Source organism: Chlorocebus sabaeus, chromosome 22 (assembly GCF_047675955.1).
Source record: "Chlorocebus sabaeus isolate Y175 chromosome 22, mChlSab1.0.hap1, whole genome shotgun sequence".
NCBI classification, from domain to species: Eukaryota; Metazoa; Chordata; class Mammalia; order Primates; family Cercopithecidae; genus Chlorocebus; species Chlorocebus sabaeus.
In genome coordinates this window covers 99574546-99590895 of record NC_132925.1, presented here as the reverse complement: position 1 = coordinate 99590895, position 16350 = coordinate 99574546, and the positions used below count along the sequence as shown (strand labels likewise).

The following is a 16350-nucleotide window of genomic DNA, read 5'->3' as shown; positions in this document are numbered from 1 at the left end:
AAAAAGCAGTAAACATTATTTTTCATTGCTTATTCTCAGTCTTCCCAAGTGGCTGATGAGAGTGTGTTCAATGTCTCACCTCAGGAGCCTGCTCTGGAGTCAGCTGTGATGTACTGACACCATGGAATTCCACTGCCAGTGACTCACTGCCTCCGGCCGTACACGACAGTGCCTTGACCCAACAGCCATCGAGTACTGTATGGATTTCCACCTGAGGAGAAGGCCTGGGGAGGCCACAGTGCACCATTGCACAGGGCTGTCCTGATACCTCATCCAGAAAGCTGTCTCAGACTTCAGCATTGCGGTCTTGCCCACTCTCTGCCTTAGGCTCCCAGGGGAATCCAAGACAGAAAACCAAGACACTGGCTTCCAACAGCAGAGCTCCATGTTTAAGATACATATTTTCCCTGTTTGCTTTGCTACTGTGTGTTGACTTTAAGATCTTTTTTTTTTTTTTTTATCCCTTTGATTCGGCTAGTATTCCATGTCAACAATTTTTCCAAAAGAAAACTGTTGGAGGGGGGTGGAGGGAGGAAGGTGGGAATTATTATTTAATCCATCATTAATGCTTATTAATCTCTCACAAGCATCTTTGTCTTGCAAATCCTGAGGGAAAAGCAAGTCCATGCAGTGAACACTAGGGACAGTCTAATTTGGGGATTGCTCAACCGTCAAGACTGCAGGTCTCCCTTCAGCCACCTCCTTCCTACTAAAATCTCAGCCTACCACACTACCAGTCATTCCCATTGCTTTGCAATCACAAGCCACAGGATGAGAAGTTCTGACTCACTCATGCCATGCCCAGGTCTATCTGAAACAGTGTCTCATTAAGAATTTAGGGTTCTTCCATGGGCTTACTGACAGTTTCCCAAAACTGAAGGGGAAAGGGGCTTGAGAAAGACCATCATTGGCTCAACTTTAGGGCACTGTCCAGAATCAACATGATGTGGTTTAGCAATGATCACATCTAAATAAAGTTTAGGTAAATGAATTACCACAGAGAAAGACCACATGAGAAAAATTTTGTCCTCCAAATTTACTTCCCAATAAATATTCAGCAAAGTAGTAAAATGACCTTAAAGATAAAAATGATTAGGGAATAGCCTTAGATAATTTATAGGTATAAAAAATTCAAGGACAAACTGCATTTAATGGACGCAAGAGTTGACTCTAACTCCATGTCTGTGGTTTCTTTGAACCCATATCAAATGCATGACTATTTAGAGTGTTTATAAAAGCAAATGGAACTGAACTTTCACTCAATTAATTGGGCACTAACAACCTTCTTTTATGTTTGTTCCTGATATAGTCTGAATCTTAGGAAGGTAAAAGAAAGGAGGCAAGAGAAGAGTTATAATGAATGTGTGTTAAGTGCCTGCTCTGAAGGAGGCAATGTTCTTCTCATTTTAATCCTTATGGCAACCTTATTCAATAAGTTTTCCCATGTTTCAAATTTAATAACTGAAGGCCAGAGAGATTAATTTGCCAAAGCCACACCTTTATGCTAATTATGATTGGAATGCATCACAAAAGCCTAACTCTGTTGTTTTCAACCTCTACGTTATTTTGCTGCTATGTGCATTTCCAGATCTGATTTTCTGCTGATTTGTGTGCTATGATCCACTCCTGATGGGGGTCTATGTTATCTTCCAATAATACTCCTTGCTGATGCTGTGTTATGTGTCATCTAACAGAAATGACTCCTTTGAAATAAGTAAATCTTCGGCTTTTTGTTCTGTTGGTGTGATTCAAAGCAAAACAAAAACAAATTTTAAAAACACAACAAAAAAAGATTTGACTTCCAAATAGAACGTTTTCTTTAACAGGCATGAAAAGCAACTATTGTTGTGTTACAGTGTTAAAAATATTCAGTTTTCTTTGACAAAAATGTGTACTGTGTAAGCCTTGCAAACAAAAAACAACAAAAAAGAAGAATAAGCAGCCTGCTGTGTGGCATTTGAACTTTTATAAAGGTTTCCTTGTGCCAAATAAGTGCAAAGATTTAATTTACTATTAAAAACCATAAGCATATGTTATAGTTCCAGAAGAATTATTTTGTCATCAAGTGATTTTGATCTTTAGTGTCAATATTTATATTTAGATTAATTTTTATAAATGAAAATATTTTAATGGTTTAAGAAAATGAGGACAACAGGATAATATCTTTGATGACTTCTGAAAGTTATGCTTCCCTTCATGTTATATGCACATTGCCAAGAATTACTGTCAAGAGAAATGATAAGTAAAAGTCATTCATGAAAATAAAGATTGTGTGTGTGCAATTTTTTGGTTAAGGGAGACTAGGAGTGAGTAGGGGACAGGGAAAGAAGTCACGTGGCTAGTAATTGGAGGGGCCAAGATTCAAAACTTTCCTTCCAGTTACACTGCTCTCCCCTCCAGACAAAATTTCCCAGTGACCACCTCCACTCAAGTGGTCACCCACATAAGACCAGTCATTCTCAAAGGGAGGTACAGAGTGATTTTTGACCCTCAGAGAATATTTGACAATGTCTGGAGACATTTTTGATTGTAACAACTAAGGGTGTGCTGCCACTGGCATCTAGTGGGCAGAAAACAGGGATACTGCTAAACATCCTATAATGCATAGGACAGCCCCTGTCTTGATCCATTTTGTGTTGCTATAACAGAATAACACAGACTGGGTGATGTATAAAGAAAAAATTTTATTTCCTATAGTTCTGGAAACTGGGAAGTCTAAGGTCAAAGGGCCTGCATCTGGCAAGGGCCTTCTTGCTGTGTCATCCCATGGCAGAAGGCAGAAGGGTAAGAAAGCATGCATGAGAGAGAGCAAGAGAACGCCAAACTCACTTTTATAACAAACATACTCTTGCAATAATGAACCTACTCCTATGATAACAATGTTAATCCATTCATAAGGCAGAGCCCTCATGACCTAAACTCTCTTAAAGTTCTCACCTTTCAATACTATTGCACTGGGGATTAAGTCTCTAACACATGAACTTTGGGAGACATTCAAACTATAGCAGCCCCCTACAACAAAGATTAACCCAAAATGTCAATAGTGGTAAGGTTGAGAACACTGGGTTAGCTAGAGGTAAACTGGAACAGAAATGGAGAAGCCCCTGTCAACCTCCAGGGGGACTGTGTAGCTGAGCAGGGAGCAGTGACTCTCTCAGTCTTTTGCAGGCTCAGTGGAGGTTGTTGCATCTCTGAGGCTGCCATGCCCAGAGCACTCAAGCCAGACACTGACCCCTGTCATCCCCAAATAGGAATACAAACCTTCTACTAACCTAAAATAAATGAGTATAGGAAAATATTAACAGAAGCCAAGAGCCTCTGCCTGGTGGCTTTATGCAGTAAAGCCAGTATCCCAACATGAGTGTGCATCAGAATCATCTTTCCAAAGATTCTTGTTGAAGGAATCTCTGAAACAACAAACATTCCAGCTTGTTGAAAGACAAATTGCTGGGCTCCACCTCAATGTTTCTGGTTTCTGTTTTGTTTTATTTGAGATGGTGTCTCTCTCTGTCACCCAGGCTGGAGTGCAGTGGCACAATCTCAGCTCATTGCAACCTCTGCTTCTCAGATTCAAACAATTCTCCTGCCTCAGCCTCCCGAGTAGCTGGAATTACAGGTGCCTACCACCACATCCAGCTAATTTTTGTATTTTTAGTAGACACGAGGTTTCACCATGTTGGCCAGGGTGGTCTTGAACTCCTGACCTCAAGCGATCTGCCTGCCTCGGCTTCCCAAAGTGCTGGGATTACAGGCATGAGCCACTGCACCTGGCCTCCACCTCAATGTTTCTCATTTGCATTTCTAACAAACTTCAGGTGATATTGATGCTGCTGATCTAGGGAGCACACTTTGAGAACCTCTGACCTAGGAGCAAGGTGGAGGGGAAACAACTTGCTTTAAGAGACTTCCCCTGCACCTGGGTTACCCTAGGGAAACTAATGCTTGGAAAAGCTGAAAGCCAGGGAGCCAGGATTTAAAGGAAGCTCCATCAAAACTGTAAAGCCCAACCCTTTCCCCTCCACTCAAAAGAAGGGATTGTCTCTAACTGCACTGCTAGGCAAAGAGGAATCTGAGAAAGAATGTATCCTTCATGGAGCAACAACCCAGCCAAACGCTAGCTACAGTGCTCTCACTGTATATATTCAAGTAATATTCCATACATTCAACTTCCAGGATAATTAGTGTTTAAAGCACATAGTGAACCACAACTAGCAATGTCATGTGGCACAGGTAAAGCTATTTTTTCAAAGTATGGAGTAAATTGAGAATATTCACTTAGGAAATCTCAGGTTGTAGACACTGCTGCTGGGCTGCAGCATGGAATGGAAGTGCAGAGCATGTGGGCAGCACGAACTCACATGCAGCTTGTCAGACAAAGACAGATGGCAGGGAAACAGATATCCATCACAAGCACCAAGGACTGCTAGGGCACCAAAATTTGTGGTTCAAACAAGAGGCCCAAAAAAAGTTGGGAAAATAGCCCATTTGGCAACAGGGAAAGGGAGGAAGGGCAATCTCAATCATTAGATGCCTGCCATGTGCCAGGCACTGCTGAATCCTTATACATCAATTATATCTTTACAATCTCTGAGGAAGCTCACAGCAATCCCACTTTATACCCAAGAAAATGAGGCCCTAAATGGAACTGGTGAATAGGGCAGCATTTTCTAGAACCTAAACAAATAGTAAGACTGGATCACATCTGGTTGAAATGAGACGTTTCCTAACATAATTTAATATAAAGAAAATACCTGGTGTTATTAAAACAAAATAAATACAGTATTAGTGGTTGTCCACAGAAAGGAACACTGCTGGCTGGTGACAAGGACTCCCTCCTTGACCAAATTATTCAGGCTTCTCTGAGTTCTCTTCTCAACTAGGCCTTGTCCTTGGCCTGCCAACACAAGTTTAGCAAGTCAGTTTAGTGAGAACCCCTACCCTTAATATCTAATCAAGTTCCTCTTAATAATTTTCTATCCACTGATTTCCTCACCAAGTCCATTGGCTAAAAATACCCAGCTACCCTTGCTACATTCAGAGTTGACTTTGGTTATATGCTGAAGTCTCTCTTCCCTATTGCAGTAGCTCAAATAAAATCTGTCTTGCCATTTTTAACAAGTATCCAGTGTAATTTCTCTTTGATAGTGGCTTGAGGTGAAAGGGAAATTTTTCACCATAGACCTTTTTGTACCATTTAAGTTTTGAGTCATAGGAACATATTGCCTATTTAAAATAAATAGGAAAAGTGGGGAAATTATTCTCGATCTTCAACAACCAAGCTGTGAAGGACTGAGTAAATATATAGCAGCTTCAACCATTAAAGTATCTGTTCTTAAGGAATAAAAGATGCATTACACTTGATGAGGAAGCCACCATTTGCATAAAATAGTATGCTAACCACACATCATTCCTATCTATAAAAGTAACTCTTGCGAGGCTCTCAGAAAGACAATGTGTCTGACTAGACTGACTCCTCCACCATTAATCCAAATAAAATTTGTGTAGGATTATAGACCAAGATTGTCATACACATATCCACTCACAGCCTATCCTTTGCAGCATAAAACTGAATTGCAGAGCTTCTCAAGAGAAAAACGTTTGTAAGAATGAGTTTGAATTACATCTTTGGTTTGGAATTGAACCGTTTGCTTGTTTGGCTTTCTCTCCTAAGCTGTATACTCAGAAAGGAAACAAAAAAGTTCAATACTGCCAGGAATATTTGCTGTTTGTCACAGATGAAACCTGATAGTAAGATATTTGAGGGGTGTGTGTGTATGTGTGTGCGTGTGTGTGTGTGTGTGTGTGTATATATATATATATATATATTTTTTTTTTTTTTTTTTTTTTTTGAGACCGAGTCTCGTTCTGTCACCCAGGCTGGAGTGCAGTGGCGCAATCTCGGCTCATCGCAAGCTCCGCCTCCTGGGTTCACACCATTCTCCTGCCTCAGCCTCCCGAGTAGCTAGAACTACAAGCACCCACCACCACGCCCGGCTGTTTTTTTTGTTGTTGTATTTTTAGTAGAGACGGGGTTTCACCATGTTAGCCAGGATGGTCTCGATCTCCTGACCTCGTGATCCGCCCGCCTCAGCCTCCCAAAGTGCTGGGATTACAGGCATGAGCCACTGGGCCTGGCCAAGGAGGATTTTTTTAAGGAACTCTATGGCCAGAAGTCAATTGGAAGCTAATATTCAGGCTATGCATACATTTTTTAAGGCCCCTCTGTTCTATTAAATCTTGCTTCTCCCATGGGAACATCTTAGTCAACTGAAATTCCTTTTCTAAAAGCCTTGCTAACTTTATATGCTCTGCCCCCTGTCCACTTTCTTCCTTGTTGGCATGATTTTTGACTATTTGAATATTGAGCAAATGAAAAATTGTAAAGTTCTTTACAAATAGTAAAGGCTTTATTCAAATTGGCTTAGAGATGATTGAGTATACCTAAAATTCCTAGAAATATAGGAACTAACCTAAATGCTTTTCAGGTTTACATGACTTAAGTAAATCTGTAACAAGACTTGCTTAATATTGTCAGTTTAATGAGAACTTTTGTGTCTTCTGAGCTGTCAACAATACTCATGTACTTAACTTTAGGGTTCTTGCTTTGTCATGACTGCCTGACATGCATGTGCTGTCGAAACGGATAATAGGAAAATAACTTGAGGTGACGGCAGCTTTGTTTCATGTCTTATGTAATTTTCATGAGTGTTCCAAGCATAATTGTTAAGAATGAGTGAATTAAAGAGATATAACTGAAATAAAAGCTTATATATGTACTTTTTAACAATCATTATATTTTAAAATATGTCTACTTTTAAAAGTGTCCCAAATTTCTTCGGTAGCCATACCCTTCGAATTTTTCTAAGTTAAATTTTAAATCTAGATCATTTCCAAGTAAGGTAAAACACTGAAACATTATTGCTGAACACAAGTTTTAAAGTATATATACTTCAGCATCTCATTTTCATGCCATATCAAAAAGCTAAACATATTTGAGTCTGTTAATATATAAAGCAGTAATCCAGTTAAGCCGCTTGCTCAAGGACACTTGCCTGACACCAGCTGTCTCCACCAAAAATCTAATGCCAACTCCTGCAACAAGCCCCATAACCAATGGTCCTTGTTTCAAAACAGCCTATGTGGGCTTCTCCTTTGTGTCTTTAAAAGCTTTCCCCTTTCCCCAAACCCCTTGGATGTACCTATGATCCATCATAGCATGTACATCTTGGATTGCAAACTCCTGCTATTCCCAAATAAACTCTCTGCTTTGGTAAGTCAGTCTCTCTATTGCTTATTTTATGCTGACAACTACCATTAGTGTGCCTGGCACAATAATGTTTGCTAAACATTAACAGCAAACAAGCTAACATTTAAACGGTCAGACACAGATCAGGAGTGGGAGATTAAAGAGAACAACATCAGTAGACCATGTGAAATCCTCTCCAGGCAGGCATTTCCTGGCCAGAATTCCTGACTTCCTCATCTTCCCACCCACAGCCATTCCCATCAGATGGCAAGAAACGTAAGACAGTAAAGACAGTCCAGCTACATCCGAGTTATGTGTATTGATCTTTCACAAAGGGTATTCTATTCACTGAAATTTTGATAAAACATTAAAGTACAGGAGACATTTGGTGTATTTCTTTAAAAATAACTTCTTACATGACAGCCGCTCTATTTTTCTCTGAGAGAAAGTACTTCCCATACACAATTAGCATTTTACAGAACAGTTGGCTGCGCCAGCCTTCTGTCTCTGCAGTGGAGTTGTAATTATGATAAAGTGCAGGTAAATGCAGTTGCATTTTAAATAGCTTTCTACGGGCTGAAAAAACTTTAATATACACTTCAAATATTGAAAACCTCAAAAAAGTTATCAGAAGTATCCAGTTTAGTAGAACCAAGTCCTAAAATAGTTTTTAAAAAATGTTTTATATCAAAGTTGTTATGTTTGGCAAAGATGAAAGATTTAAGGCAGTGTTTCTCAAACTTTAATGAGCAAACAACTTATGATTCAGTAGGTCTGGGGTACAGCCTAAGATGCTGCACTTCTAACAAGCTCCCAGGTGATGCCAATGCTGCTGGCCACACTTTGAGCAGGAAGGTTCAACAGAGTTCCTCAAGGGATCCCCTGAGAGATGGAGGCCCAGTTGCCCACAGTAATAGCCTGTTCATTGATGCCTCTTTTGCGTCTTTTCCTCCCTTCCTTCTTTCACTTCACCTGCCCTCAGTATTTTTCCTAGGATTACTTTCCAAATGAACAATTCGACTCAGTCTGCTTTGGGAGAAAAACCCAAACTAAGACCTCCCGTGCACTCCATGTGTGTGTTTGCACATCTTTCTCCTGCACTGGCCCAAGAGCTTCTTAAGGAACTGGGTTCCATTTTTCGCATACAGAGACTGGCACAGAGCAGGTGCTTGAAATGAGTTTGGTTCACCTCCCGCGGCTGTGGTGGTCCTGGCTCTAGGCTGTGGTTACCTCTGTCCATGCGACTGAACTGCATGAAGATCATGCACAGCAGGGGAGCAGTCTCTCTCCATCCTGGGATTGGGGGTGAAGATCCCACAACACTGAAATGTGGGGGGAAATCACAACACCAAGATGAAGGATTCGGAGGCTCTGCCAACCTCTACTTTACCTTTACTCCTTGTTTAGAGAGGGTGACATAACCCCAGGTAGTAATGAGTGGTCCAGGAACCTGCTCCCCAGAGTCTGGTATAGGCCCACGTATTTCCAGACTTTCAGGACCCATAACGCCCAATGAAACACAGCATCAACTTTGGCTTAGTCGAGTTGTGCCATCTTAAATACCATCTCTGGGCTCAGTGAGAGGTAACACAGAATTCATGAATACCACTGCCTTCTCCCGCCATCATTGGCAAAGCAGGGGAGAGCTTGAAGTATTCATTTTTTCTATTGATTTCTCTGAACACAGCTCATACATGCGGTCATGATCCTTTTTTTCTCTGAGTGGATCCCTCCCCTTCATCCTTTGCCAACAAAAAGCCGGAACTTGAGGAACCCAAAGCTTAGAGCAGTAGTTTTCAAAGCGGAGTCTAGACTACACACGGGTTACAGAAGATGATCAATTAGGCTGGGCGCTGTAGCTCATGCCTGTAACCCCAATACTTTGGGAGGCTGAGGCAGGTGGATCAAGAGGTCAGGAGTTCAAGACCAGCCTGGCCAACATGGTGAAACCTCATCTCTCCTAAAAATACAAAAATTAGCTGGGGGTGGTGGTACACTCCTGTAGTCCCAGCTATTTGGGAGGCAGGAGAATTGCTTGAACCCAGGAGGCAAAGGTTGTTTCAGTAAGCCAAGATCGCGCCACTGCATTCCAGCTTGGGCGACAAAGCAAGACTCCATCTCAAAAAAAAAAAAAAAAAAAAAGAAGAAGAAGATGTTCAATTAAGAGCAAGTAAAAGAAAATATTAGATCTTTTATTTATTTGTTTTAATCTGAAAGTAAGATGTACCAATATTTAAAAAATGTGGATAGCTGATAGTAGGTACATGCTAATAATTTATAAATAAATACACATATTTCAGGGGTAAATTGTCAAACAGTTTTTACTGATGGGTTGTGTGGCTTAAAAGATTTGAAGACCATCTACCAGTTAGAAAACCTAGCAAGCTTCTGATGACTCACATTCCCCCTCCAGCTTGTCCCCATCCCTACCCCTGTAAGGGGCAGTGCTAATTCTTTAGACCTGATTCAATGTGTAAAGGGCAGATAGAAGGACAGAGGTGGGGAGGTAATCCAGACAGTTCCTAGCCATTGGTGACCCTCATAAGAGGATTAAGTCCTGGGATATGTTGTGCCATTCCTTTCGTGAAAACTGTCGATCTTGTGTCTTCCTTACTCTCCTCCCCAAGCCAGAGAAAGAACGTCTACTTACTATCCAGCTATTTTAACTCACGTTCTAAAGGACAACAGCTTGTTACTGCCTAGCAATAAACCAATGGACTGCCTTGAGGTTTGAGCTTTTCAATCAAGTGTCTTTATGGCTCTTTGAAATGGGCCAAAGTCAAATCTTTCTGCTAACACAGGTAAGAGCCACGTGCCACTGTGAGGCAAGTGAACGAGGTAACAGACTCCTCCTCTATCCAGCTCTGCTTCTCTCCATGTTTATAGTGTTCAAAACCAGCCAGGCAGGCAGGGGCAGCAATTTACAAGCCCAGCAACCCAAGAATCTCTGTAAAGTCTACTTGTGCAGGCAAAGTGCAATGAATGTCTGTACATCAGTTAATGATTAAGACCTTCCATGAATCCAGAGAGTCTGTACCCTGCCACAATTAGGGCAATTTGGCCTGCCCTTGGCACTTCCCAGATGGCTCCTTCAAGTGAACCAAGTTCTCAGCCTTGTACTGTTCAAGGAGGTTTGGGGAGACAGGGCTGAGAGGCTAAGAGCCTCAAGGCTGTGAAAGCCACCTTCTCTATATGCTATCTCACACGACAAGGAGCACTGCTGGCCTAGAGCCACGATGTGCCATAACCATGAAGCATTAGGTGGTGAGGTGACAGGATGATAAAGCATGTAACTGCTGTCCTCACTCAGTGAGCGCTGTGGTAATTACTTAATCAAAGATAAGAGGGCTACTTGTAGGCAGTGGTAGTAGTAAATGTTATCTACTGTACTTCTATCTTCAACATGCCCTTTCCTGTTTCCTAGTAATGACAATAATTTGCAATTTCAGAGCCTGTCCTTTCTGATTTATTATTCTCTACTATTTCATTCATTTCAGGACAAATCCACTGGGAAGTCAGGAAGACTTTTAAATACAGTCTTTAAAATGGGAAGGCAGGGCAAGCATGCTTTGCCTGATAAACACAGGCTATGTGTAAAGAATGCTCCACTGTGGACAGACTCTATGAATGAGCATTTTTACCCTATTTGTAATTTGGGTCTTTGTAGAGCCACCCTGGTGATGAATGGGATGTTCTTTTAAGTCTGCCGGGCTGAGATTCCTCTTTGTCTTTAAATGACTTTGTTATTCCCTTTCCTGTGTCCAAGCTCATCACTCTCAGCTGTTGAAATGCTGACTGTCTGGATACAACAGCTTCTGCTAATGTCACTCAGCCAGACATCAGTTTGGTGCCCATCAATTGTTGAACTGTCTGATGACAAAGGAGTAAGTCACCCCTTTCAACTTGAAACAGTCAGGATTCTGCTTCCCTCGGCCTCCACTCTTCCTTGATTGCAGGGGAAATAGACTTCTTGGCTAACACTAAAAAGGCAACTCTAAATGCAGTTGGAAAGTCTGTTCCAGGCATTGTCAGAGATGCACTGTAACCCTACAGAAATTTTGGATCAGAGTTCCCAGCAGAGTTCCTGGCCAAATTTGCCCTCTAAGGGTCACAAACCTTTCAAGCTAGGACCTTTTTCAAGTCTGTGTCCTCCCACATTACTTTCAGTCTCTTGGAATACCTCCCTGTAATACTGAAAATCCTACACAATTCTTCAAGAATGCCCAGCTCAAATGTTACCTCTATGATGGTCCCAGGATAATCCTGGCATAACCCAGGTGATTGAGATGGGTAGGCTTCATGGCACTCAGAATCTTGGCTCAAACCTACACTGGTTCAAACCCCTATTTCTATCTGCGAAGCCCAAAGTCCTTCCAAAAAGCCTAGGAATTCATACTTAGAGATCAATGGTTTCTGGTCTTTGCTTCCTTATTGCAGCCTCTGTCTTGTACACATCAATCCAGACAGAAAACTCAAACCCTTCACCATTTCACTTAATACAACAACAACAAATAAAACAATAAACTTTCCCTAGTAGTAGACCTCAATGAAGGGCAGATTGGTGGAGCTAGAAGAAGCAGAGGAGAGGAGGTACACATAGCATGTCTCAGTCTCTTCCTGATACTATGACAGAATACCTTAGACTGGGTAATTTATAATTAATAGAAATGTATTTCTCATAGTTCTGGAGGCTGGGAAGTCCAAGATCAAGGCATCAGCAGAGTCAGTAGCTGGTAAGGGCCCCCTCTCTGCTTCCAAGATGGTACTTTCTCCCTGTGTCCTCACATGGCAGAAGGGCATGAAGGGACAAACAGACTCCCTCAAGCCATTTTATAAGGGCACTAATCCCATTCAGGAGGGCAGAGCCCTCATAACCCAACCACCTTCTAAAGGCCCGATTAATATTATTGCATTGGCAATTAAGTTTCCATATGAATTTTGGAGGGAGACAAATATTTAGACCATAGCATTCCACTCCTAGCCTCCCAAATTTATGTCATTCTCACATACAAAATACATTCATTCCATTTCAGCAGTCCCGGAAGTCTTAATTTTTTCCAGCACCAACTCAAAAGTCTCATCTAAATCAGATATGGGCGAGACACAATCCATTCTCAACCATATTGCTCTCTAGCTGGGAACCTGTAAAATCAAACAAGTTATGGACTTCCAAAATACAATGGTGGACAGGCATAGGATAGACATTCCCATTCCAAAAGAGGAAAACAGGAAGGAAGAAAAGAGTAACTGGTCTCAAGTAAATCCAAATCCCAACAGGGAAAATAACATTAAATCTTAAGGCTCCAGAATAATCTTGAACTCCATGTCCCAACTCCTGGGCACACTGGAGTTGGGCCCCCAAGGCTCCAGGCAACGCCACACCCACAGCTTTGCTGCAGCCCACATCACAGCTCTCACACATTAGAGTCTCATGCCCACAGCTCTCCTAGACTGGAATAGCACAGTGGTGACTCTATAATTCTGGGGTTTCAGGGGTGGCCCTGCTTCTCTGATACCAAAAAGCATCACCCTAGTGGAGCTATCTGTCATAGTCACATCCCTGTGGCAGTTCTCTGCCTGAGACCCTTGGCTCTTCAGGGCATCCTTTAAAATCCAGGTGTAGGCAGCCATGTGCCCACAACTCATACCCTCCGCGTACCTACATAGTTAGCACCACATAGACATCTGTGCTTTCCGGAGAGGTGGCCTGAGCCACACCCAGGCCCACTGTAGCCATACCTCGGGGGACCAAGGAGTGTTGCAACTGAATGTGGGGAGAGGAGGCCTGAGGCAGCACTAAGCAGCAAACCCCAAAGTCCCACTCCTCTTCAACATTTCTAACATTTCATATAATCTTGTTCTCTAACCACCTCCCAACCCAGGCCCAGGGCAAGAGTGAGGCTGAAAGTAGGTGTGGGAATTGGAGGCAGACTCAGAGACCAAGCAGAAAGAAGAGGGAGGAGAAAAGAAGAGTGTGAAAAGGCCCCAGGTTTCCTCCCAGGACTGCAGGATCAGTGAGCTCCTTAACTAAAAGAGTAGAATAGATTTGGGGAAGAGTAATTACTTTCTTTTGCTCTGAAGTTTGCTGAATAATGTTGCTTGAACTGATTTTGGAATCTCCATACTTTTTAATTAGCTACCTTAAAGATACCTAAAATTATCATCCTGAGTAACGAAAAGAGGTCATGGACTGGTTGTGCCATTTCTGCCACTATTTGTATCTTAGCATCCCAGCTATACAACATGGTGACTGAGTTTATGGTTAACGATGTATAGTTTTATAACATCCTAGCTCAAGCATAAAGACAAATCTCATTCCATATGTTTTTTCTGCTAATGGGTCAGTGATATCCCCATAGTTAATTATAGCAATTATACAGAAAATAATTTGTTTACTTTGAAAAGTCAGATTTGGTTTTTATAATTGGGTAGCTTTGATAAATACACAACTGTTTGTAACAGGGTGAAGGTCTTCACTCTTTATCACCTATAAGAAAAAGCCACATGAAATCCCTTTCTGCAGTTACCATAAAAAATTCTGTTGAAGATATTGTCTGTTATATTGCTTGGGGTCCTTTATTTATTTTGGAATTATACTCCAAAAAACAATGTCGTTGCCCTACAAACTCATTATACTGATAGCTCCACAAATTCTCTTGTTTCTATTAAGGAGTGTTATTATTTTAAAAGCTTAAAATTCACAATTAGGCAAGAAAAAGAAATAAGAGGCATCCAAATAGGAAAAAAGGAATTATCAAGTCAAATTATCTCTCTTCGCTGACAACTTGATTGTACACCTAGAAAACCCTAAAGACTCCACCAAAAGGTTCCTAGACCTGATAAACTACTTCAGCAAAATTTCAAGATACAAAATTAATGTACAAAAATCAGTAGCATTTCTATACATCATTAATGTTCAAGCTGAGAGCCAAATCAAGAACACAATGCTATTTATAATAGCCACACCAAAAAACAAACAAACAAAAAAAACAAAAAAAAAAAACTAAGGAGGTAAAGATCTCTACAAGGAGAACTACAAAACACTGCTGAAAGAAATCAGAGATAACACAAACAAATGGAAAAATATTCCATGCTCATGGATTAGAAGAATGCATATTGCTAAAATGTCCATGCTGCCCAAAGCAATCTATAGATTTAATGCTATTCCTATCAAATTGCCAACGTCATTTTTTTCAAATAATTAGAAAAAAACTATGCTAAAATTCATACAGAACCAAAAAGAACCCAAAATAGTCTGTTTTCTTACCCTGTCTCCATGAAGTACTCATTTCTAAAGGCTGATTGGCTTTATTTACATAATTGTCCTCCTTTGCTTCTCTTACTGAAAGATGTTTTTGATGAAGAATGCTTCCTTTCCATGTTTTTTAACTCAAAGGGAAGTTCTAATGCATTTCCTTCTTGCTGATGGCTTATTGCCTCCAGTGTAACACAAACAAAAATGATTTGAGATTCTCCTTGGTCTCATGAGTATTTGGAACTAGCTTCCTCCTCTACTTTGGCTCTATCCCCCTCATCCTGACATTATGATGTCACTGAGCGCAATTATGAGGTTGTCAGGCCACTGTGTTCAACTGTCCTCTGCTGGTGACTGCCCCTCCTAAACCCAATCTCTAAGATGCACACTTTCTTCCCTTCGCTTCCATCTCTGGGCTTTCTTCCTGTCTCAGTGATCACACTGGCAGTGGCTGGGCAGAGAAGGAAGCAGCAAAGGACTTGGAAATTGTGTGACCAATGATATGAAAGGACACCAAGAGAGGGTCTTGTCATAGAAGCCGAGAGAAAAGAGTTCACTTTGTCAAACACTGTGGAAAGGGTCCAGTAAAATAATGACAGTGAAATGACACTGGATTGACAATATGGAGATTGAGCCAACTTGGTCAAGAATGAGCTCTGTGTAGCCGTGGAGATAAAAGCCTGTTTGGTGGGGTGGAGGAAACGTCAGTCACAAGCACTGTCTAGAGACAGTGACTATAGACAATTCTTTGGAAGAAGAACAGAGAAATGGGTCCTGGAAAGGAAAGGATATAAGGTTAAGGGAAGTTGTTGCTTTTGTTAAAATGCAAGATTCCAGAAAATATCCGCATCCTGATGGAAGTAATACTATATAGAGAGGGACATTATAAATGCAGGAAGGAGAGAGGATACTTAACAGGAGTAACATCCGTGAGAGGGCAAAAGAGGAAAATAGGGACACTTCGTCCATTGCAACAAGTAACAAAGCAGAGAGTGGGGGTACAAATGCAGGGAGATTTGGTGGCTGGATGATGTTTGTTCCTATCTGATTGTTTCTATTTTCTCAACAAAGTATGGGCAAGGTCATCAGCTGAGAGTAAACACAGGGGAGAAAGCTGGGTTTTGAAGTGAGAGATGTATGAAATCATCATTGTGGAGAGTAAGAAAAAGGACATCCTAGGAAGTGCAGTAAGAAGTACAGCACTGACTTCCCATTTGAGATTTGTGGTCCTGAATTTAAAATGAGGCTAGATAATAATGGAAAGATTGCGTGTAAAGCACTTAACCCTGATCTGGTACATAGTGCACACTCACTAAATGCAAGCTATTACGGTTCTGCCACATGAATATTTATTGTTTGTTTGCTTAGATGAGATTCAATCCTTTCAAAAAAAAGAGCCTAAATCTTGGATGAGGTTGTTTCACCAGCATCGTAAATCCATTATGTACGGAAATTGTTTCCAATAAAATAAGAAGATTAAATTTAAAAGTCTTGAAAATGTAGACCCAATGGCCTAAGAAACTAACAAAACATGAAGTACATATCAATTAAATAAAATTCTATGAGGACATAGCACCACGGGTTTACATCTCAACATAGCTGTTATCAGAGCTTTCCACAGCCTTGTAATATAAGGGCATGGTTGGTGTGGAATTACATACCATGATGGGAAGACTATGATGTGGGTATATTGTATACAAAAAAAGATGGCTAAGTTAAAAGAGCAATAGAATCAATAAAGTAGCTCTTATATTAAAGTGAGCTAAGAAAAGAATTCAAATAAACTATTATTACATTCCAAATATCAGCATAAATTTAAGACTTGGAAAGGTCACTGCTCTACCCCCAA

At 41.0% G+C, this 16350-nt stretch overlaps 1 protein-coding gene and 1 long non-coding RNA gene across 4 annotated transcripts in view; one reads left to right on the top strand and one right to left on the bottom strand.

Annotated features, from left to right (window-relative positions):
* The window catches only part of MYRIP (myosin VIIA and Rab interacting protein), a 403697-nt gene extending 401431 nt beyond the window's left edge, over positions 1-2266 (top strand). Inside the window, exon 17 of one of the 2 annotated variants that reach the window (XM_007983730.3) lies at positions 85-2266. In XM_007983730.3, coding sequence (XP_007981921.3) covers positions 85-117 — 33 coding nt within the window. In that variant the 3' untranslated portion in view covers positions 118-2266. The remainder of the gene's footprint in view (positions 1-84) is intronic. The other variant, XM_007983733.3, reaches the window with a different exon arrangement.
* The window catches only part of LOC103227430 (uncharacterized), a 63954-nt gene that overhangs the window by 20395 nt on the left and 27209 nt on the right, over positions 1-16350 (bottom strand). The window lies entirely within an intron of this gene.